Source organism: Helianthus annuus, chromosome 9, assembly GCF_002127325.2.
Source record: "Helianthus annuus cultivar XRQ/B chromosome 9, HanXRQr2.0-SUNRISE, whole genome shotgun sequence".
Lineage (NCBI taxonomy): Eukaryota > Viridiplantae > Streptophyta > Magnoliopsida > Asterales > Asteraceae > Helianthus > Helianthus annuus.
Window position 1 is genome coordinate 5,771,200 of NC_035441.2, and position 8,192 is coordinate 5,779,391.

The following is an 8,192-nucleotide window of genomic DNA, read 5'->3' on the forward strand; positions in this document are numbered from 1 at the left end:
CACTAATAACCCATTTCCGGGTCACATGTAATATGCCATGTTTGTCACTTTTAATAAAGATTGTATTCTTCAGTTTCAATCATATCCCACTTCCACTGAAAAATTAAGTTTGGTTCAACTAAATATATAAAGTTTTGTATGATGAGTATAACTAAGGATGCATTGACAAGACGGAATTCAACATTTCATTTTTTGCATCAAATAGGCTTATGGGAATGAAGGTGGTCAATTCCAATGGATCATGGCTATATCAATATATGTTCTCATATTGTGAGGTTAAATGAGAAAAAAAAGTGGGGAAATAAGAAATCATGTAAAAACACTTATAAAAAGTTATTTTTACATGTAAAAATTTAATTTTTACCTAGTTTTTTCCGAGCTTTTGTATATAAACTATTGGAAATATAAACTTAATTCTATGTTTAGTTGTAATATATATTAGTACATATCGTATACTTGTATTTGTGACACTTGGGACCACCAAAATTTATTAATTAAAAGAGTTATTAATTAATCGATAAATTAATAATTATTAATTTATATATTTCTGGCGTTTTGAAGAGAGTGGATCTGTTGAAATGGAGGGGATAGAGGACAAATTAAAATCCATAAGATACAAAGTTGATCAGTTAAGAAGTTAAGACATCTTTAATATGAATGAAACATGTTTGTTTTGTTATTATTTTATAAATCATTCATGTAATATGCTATATATAAAAGACAATTGAGTCATTTTTTCAAGAAACCTTCATAAATCATTCATGTAATATGCTATATATAAGGAATTATTAATTTATATTTTATATGGGGTCTAAAGAAATTATTAAAAATGTATTATCTTATAATTTTGGCGAATTATTAATTTAGCACCCTATCCCCGAGTCGGGACCGGCAAAAAATATTATCTTAGAGAGTTTATTAAATAATCGAGTATTAATTTATCGAGTTTCTTTCTACTGTAGTTTAGTATTTTAGGATTAGTAAACTATTGGAAATATAAACTTAATTCTATGTTTAGTTGTAATATATATTAGTACATATCGTATACTTGTATTTGTGACACTTGGGACCACCAAAATTTATTAATTAAAAGAGTTATTAATTAATCGATAAATTAATAATTATTAATTTATATATTTCTGGCGTTTTGGAGAGAGTGGATCTGTTGAAATGGAGGGCATGGAGGACAAATTAAAATCCATAAGAGACAAAGTTGATCAGTTTGAAATGAAAGACATCTTTAATATATGAATGAAACATGTTTGTTTTGTTATTATTTTATAAATCATTCATGTAATATGCTATATATAAAAGACAATTGAGTCATTTTTCAAGAAACCTTCATAAATCATTCACGTAATATACTATATATAAGGAATTATTAATTTATATTTTATATGGGGTCTAAAGAAAATTATCAAAAATGTATTATCTTATAATTTTGGCGAATTATTAATTTAGCACCCTATCCCCGAGTCGGGACCGGCAAAAAATATTATCTTAGAGAGTTTATTAAATAATCGAGTATTAATTTATCGAGTTTCTTTCTACTGTAGTTTAGTATTTTAGGATTAGTTATATGTATGATGGAACATTATGTATCAAGACAAAGCCATTTAAAACAGTTTTTGGCGCCAACCATCAAATAACCGTGAACAAAACTGTCATGAACATATGTATAATATTTCATGTCGGATCTTGTTCAAACTACCAAGATATCAATAGTTATTGAAAATAAAAGCTCAGATTATGAAAAAAAAATCTCTATGTAAAATGATTTTTTATATGTAAAATTAGTGCTTCTCCGGTTTCTCATTTTTTTTGTGATTCCCCAATGAATTCACCCTGACATCCGTAACATGCTTTGAGAATCACACCTCTTTTGAGGTAGACCAAAATAAAAAGAATACACACCATCCGCAAAAATAATAAATGAAGTATAACATTTTATAACGTGGAATCCCTAAATTTGTAAAGCAAGTCCACAAGCATACATAAAAAAAATCCCATTGACCCGATCTGTAGACATATTTTTTGTAAAATATTTTAAACTCACAATTATTAAAATCTTATTTCTAAAAAGATATTAAAAACTAAAATTACTAAAACTTCAATTTTAAAATTATTAAAAAACTTAAAAGTTTTAGAATTTAAATATAAATATAAATTAAAAAAAAACAATTAACCTTGGCGTCAAAGCTCTCATACCATATAAGAGTTTATCAACCAAACTTGATTGTATTCAATAGATATGAAAATATAATTACAGAAGTGTAGCTAAAGAATGAGAACTGCACTGTCGACGGAATAGGAAGTGTAGCTAAAGAAGGGGAACTGCGCGTACTGTCTACGGAATTGGAAGACTAAGTCTATTTTTATCTTATCCAAACAAAACAACAATTTCAAACACACATGTATATTTCAATTATTTTGGCTGTTTGTAGTTGAATCAAATATGGCTGGTCTTTCTCCATTTAAATGATCATTCCCTCCCTCGTGTTTCTTCGTCTGTCTTCTTCTTGATTGTATATTTCAATTATATCTTTGTCTCCAAAAGCTCTCTTATTTCCCTCTTCCTCCAGTAACCACAATAATATGAGTTTTGTTAGCTTCTGTTGTATTTCTCACTTTTTAACAGACAACATAACTGATCCAGCAGTATCAGATTATCTTATAGGTCCTGAAGTATCGATGTAACATCATCACGAAGCATGTTGTTAATAGTGTATAATAAAAAGTATATATATCTGAGGGGAAGTGTTATAAATACAGATATACAAATCCCCTTATAACTGCTTTGGCAGTTAACATACATATGTATATATATACTCTTGTATTGTGTTATTGAGATAACTTCTTCCAAAATTACAATTCAATTCCAATTTGTATCTATCAAGTAATTGTTTATTGTTGTTATCCTTATTCAATTGTGCATTCAAGAGAGTTAGAGAGATATGTGTTTGATTTCCGACATAAATACATGTAGAAGGCTTTTTAATAAAATATATAAATACAAAAAAAGTTTATAAAACGATTCAAAAAAAGTAAAACTTTTTTTACAAAAATTAATTTTCTATTTGAACTGCTTCTACATATGTTTATATGTAAAAGCTCAGATTATGAAAAAAAAAATATTTTTTTCTATGTAAAATGATTTTTATATGTAAAATTAGTGCTTCTCTAGTTTCCCATTTTTTTTGTGATTCCCCAATGAATTCACCCTCACATCCGTAACATGCTTTCAAAATCACACTTCTTTTAACGTAGACCAAAGTAAAAAAATACACACCATCCACAAAAATAATAAACGAAGTATAACATTTTATAACCTGGAATCCCTAAATTTGTAAAGCAAGTCCACAAGCCTACATAAAAAATCCCATTGACCCGATCCATAGACATAATTTATGTAAAATATTTTAATCTCATAATTATTAAAATCTTATTTCTAAAAAGATATTAAACACTAAAATTACTCAAACTTAACTTTTAAAATTATTAAAAAAAACTTAAAAGTATTTCTAAAAAGATATTAAAAACTAAAATTACTAAAACTTAAATTTTAAAATTATTAAAAATCTTAAAAGTTTTAGAATTTAAATATAAATACAATAAAAACAATTATTTTATTTTCAATAATTGCAGCTAAAGAATAGGAACTGCGTACTGTCTACGAAATAGGAAGTGTAGCTAAAGAATGTGAATTGCGCGTACTGTCTACGGAATAGGAAGACCAAGTCTTCTTTATCTTATCCAAACAAAAAAGCAATTTAAAACACACATGTATATTTCAATTATTTTGGCTGTTTGTAGCTGAATCAAATATGGCTCGAATACATGGCTGGTCTTCCTCCCTTTAAATGATCATTCCCTCCCTCATGTTTCAATTATCTTTTGTGATTTGTCTCCAATACTCCCTCATGTTGCCTCCAAAGGCTCTCTTATTTCCCTCTTCCTTCAGTAACCACTATAATATGAGTTTTGTTAGCTTCTTGATTATACTCATCCTCCTCTTCCCCACACTTGCTGATGCAGATTGCAACCCTGATGAGAAAGATTCCCTCTTGTCCTTCGCAACCAACTTTCCCAACCTCAACTGGTCTTCTACCGAAGATTGCTGCTCATGGGCTGGAATCTCTTGTGATGACAAAAGATATCGGGTCATCCGGTTATCCATCCCTGATAGAGCCCTTCGCGGTGTCATCCCTTCTTCTCTTCAAAATCTCACCTCTCTCTCTTTCCTCAACCTGTCTTGTAATTTCCTTTCTGGTCCCATCCCTGACGGACTTTTCTCCTCTTTCAACAACCTGCACACCATTGACTTGAGCTATAATAGGCTTTCTGGACACTTACCTCACACCTGGCCTCCTACCCTTCAAGTGCTCAATCTCTCCAGCAATCATTTCAATGGGACAATTCAAACTACCAATCTCCATTCGTTTCAAAGCATGATCACTCTTAATATTAGCAATAACAGCTTCACAGGCACTATTCCTCCTTCTGTATGTTCCAATTCACCGTCTTTAGTCAACCTTGATTTCTCTTTGAACCACTTCACTGGAAATATCCCCCAAGGGTTCGGTGCCTGTTCAAACCTTGTGGTTTTGAGCCTGGGTTCTAACAGACTCACAGGACAGATCCCAACTGATATCAGTTGTGCTCTATCTCTGCAACATTTGTTATTACAGAGAAATTATCTTATGGGCAAGATTGATGGAAGCATTACAAACCTCACAAACCTTAGGAGTCTTGTCTTGTCTGATAACATGTTATCCGGTTCCATCCCTCGTAATATCGGGAAGCTATCATTGTTGGAGAAACTGGAACTTGACGATAATCTTCTCAATGGAACGCTACCTTTGTCATTGGTGAATTGCACGAAGCTTCAACTGCTTATCTTTATTGGAATGAAATTCGCTGGTATAGATCAGAATGTTTATGATGTTCAGATAATGAATTGGTGAATCTGAATGATACATACATCGTTTACTATATACAACCGAGGGGTTTAAGAATAACCGCCCTTAACTTAGGTTAACCCTATTAATAATAGAAAAACATAACAGAACTTATGTTATACCTAATATAAATACATATAAACTTATAATATGATCTAGCTTAATACTTGTCTCGGTCTAATACCCTCCCGTAAGCTAGATCAACTTCTAGTTGACTCTTCTGGATAGCCTTCACATATCTGCAGTTGACTCTTTAATCTTGAAAAACTTTTGTATTGCAGAGCTTTAGTAAGAATATCTGCAATTTGATTTCCTGTGGAGCAGAAGCAGACATCAACATTGTTATTCTTGATCAGATCCCGAATAAAGTGATATTTGATCCTTATATGTTTGCTCTTGCCATGAAACACAGGGTCCTTAGCTAGGCAAATTGTAGACTTGTTATCACAGTATATAGTTACTGGATCCTTGATCCCTTCTTGAAGTTCATCTAGAATCCCTTTGATCCAAAGTGCTTGGCAACCAGCCATGGATAGAGCAATGTACTCGGCTTCTGTTGATGACAAAGCCACTACTTTTTGTTTCTTCGATTGCCATGCTATCGTTCCTGTTCCTAATTGAAAAACATATCCTGATGTGCTCTTGCTATCATCAACATTCCCTGCATAAACACTATCGCTATATCCAATTAGTGTTCCTTTGCCTCCTTTTGAATATACAAGTCCTTGATTTAATGTTCCTTTGACATATCTAAGTATTCTTTTCCCTGCTTCCCAGTGACTTCGTTTGGGTTGCTCCATGAATTGACTTATTTTGTTTACTGCAAACATTATGTCCGGCCTTGTGTTGGTTAAGTACATAAGACTTCCAACTAATCTCCTATATAGATTTGGATCTACTTCATCGTCTGGATCATTTTTGGACAACCGTAATCCATACTCCATTGGAGTTGAAATTCCAGAGCAGTTCGACATGTTGAACTTGTCCAATAAACCTTTTGCATATTGTCGTTGAGATAAGAGGATGTTCCCATTGTCGAATAACACTTCCATTCCCAGAAAGTAATGTAGGATCCCCATATCGGTCATTTCAAACTCGGTTTTCATTAAGTCTTTAAAAGATTCAAGATTTGTTAATGAGTCACTTGCAACTATAAGGTCATCTACGTACAGACAAATGATTAATTTCCCTTCCTTGGATATTTTTGTAAATAAAGTGTGTTCGTAAGTACACTTCTTGAAACCATTTTTGGTAAAATATCCTTCTATTCTACTATACCATGCCCTTGGAGCTTGTTTTAAACCATACAACGCCTTTTTTAGCTTACACACCTTTTTTTCCTTTCCTTTCACAACATATCCTTCCGGTTGTTCGATAAAGACATGTTCTTTTAGATATCCATTTAAAAAGGCAGTTTTTACATCCATTTGATGTAAATGCCATCCATGTTGTGCTGCTAGTGCAAGTACAAGTCGAACAGTATCAAACCTGATAACGGGTGCAAAGACATCTTGATAATCTATTCCATACTTCTGATTATAACCTTTTACGACCAACCTCGCTTTGTGTTTACTTATTTCCCCATGTTCATCATACTTGGTCTTATATATCCATTTAACACCTATTGGTGTTTGATTCGGAGGTGGATCTACTAGCTCCCACGTATCATTTTTTGTGATTGATTCCATTTCTTTATCCATGGCGTCTTGCCAAATTGCTTCTTTGCTTGCTTCAACATATGTCGTAGGATCCGTATCCGCATATAAAACAAAATTTACCACTCCATTTGAGCGTCCTTGTTCTTTCTCATAGAGTTCCCTTACTTGTGCATCGGTTAGCTCTGTGGAGTCTTGATACACTTGAGTTATTGCCTTGGTTCTAATGACTTCGTTTTCCGAGTCTGATGAGGAGCCAGTATCTTCATGGTTAACTGTTTCTTCAATATTTCCCGAATTTTCATTATGATTTATGTCATCAGATTGCGTGTTGTCCTCTTCATTTATCTCTAATTCTGTAATCATGTCATCCACTGCAATCTGCTTGTCATCTTCGCTTGCGTTACCGATCTCTATGCAAAACTTACCATTATCTGTTTTACTAGTTATCCAGTGCTGATTTTCACTGAATATCACGTCTCTACTAACAATCATTCTGTTCGTTATTGGGTTGAATAACTTGTACGCTTTGCTGTGTTCGCTATAACCGACAAAGATGACCCGTTCAGTTTTATCATCCAGTTTGTACCGCTTCTGCTTGGGAACATGTACGTAGGCGATACAGCCAAACACGCGAAGATGTTCTATATTTGGTTTCCTTCCACTCCATACTTCTTGTGGGGTTATCTTCGGTACGCTTTTAGTGGTTGCCCGATTTACCAGATAGGTAGCACAGGCTACTGCCTCGGCCCAATACATATTTGGTAATTCTTTCATTTTTAGCATACTCCTACTTAACTCCATTAGAGTCCTATTTTTTCTTTCGGCTACACCGTTTTGCTGAGGGGTATAGCTTGTCGTGAGTTGGTGATGTATACCATTATCTTTGAGAAATTTCTGATATTCGTGTCCACAATACTCACCTCCCCTATCTGTTCTTATGCCTTTTATTTTATGTTCCGCCTGGTTTTCAACTAGTTGTTTGAAGTTCTTAAAATAGTAAAGTGCTTCAGATTTAAGCTTTAAGAAATATACCCATGTCTTTCTTGAGTAATCATCTATAAAAGTGATGAAATATTTGCAGCCTCCAATGGACGGTGTCTTCATCGGTCCACATATGTCAGAGTGAACAAGTTGTAATGGTTTACTTGCTCGCCATGTAGCCTTTTTTGCAAATGGTTTTCTGGCATGTTTTCCGAAGACACATCCTTCACAGACATGTTGCACTTTTGTGATCTTAGGTAGTCCTTTCACTATATTATTCGCCCCCATATCTTGTAAAGTTTCGAAATTTAGATGTCCATATCTTCGATGCCATAAGGTTGAATTATCTTGTGTGGTCATATTACATACTCGCGGAATTATGTCATGTTTTAGATTCAATGGAAACATCTTATTTCCTGTCATCTTTACGGCTCCTATACAGCATCCAGACGAGTCGGTGATGAAGCATCCCTTGTCATTGAACCTCACATCATAGCCCTTTTGTACGAGTTGTCCAACACTTAAGAGATTGTGCTTTAATCCTGCCACATAAAATACATTAGGGATTCGCTTCTCGTGGCCTTTAATTCTAACA

General features: G+C 33.3%; 1 protein-coding gene across 1 annotated transcript; it reads left to right on the plus strand.

The window, feature by feature from the left end:
* The first annotated feature begins 3,894 nt into the window (after positions 1-3,894).
* On the plus strand, positions 3,895-7,365 carry LOC110879225 (receptor-like protein 2). Its single transcript, XM_035977257.1, has one exon. The coding sequence runs from the start codon at positions 3,921-3,923 to the stop codon at positions 4,962-4,964; it is 1,044 nt and encodes a 347-aa protein (XP_035833150.1). The 5' UTR covers positions 3,895-3,920; the 3' UTR covers positions 4,965-7,365.
* Positions 7,366-8,192: the final 827 nt, after the last annotated feature.

Bases quoted from the DNA above. Each gene is read 5' to 3' on its own strand.
- LOC110879225 (XM_035977257.1), top strand. From the start codon at position 3,921: ATGTTGCCTCCAAAGGCTCTCTTATTTCCCTCTTCCTTCAGTAACCAC.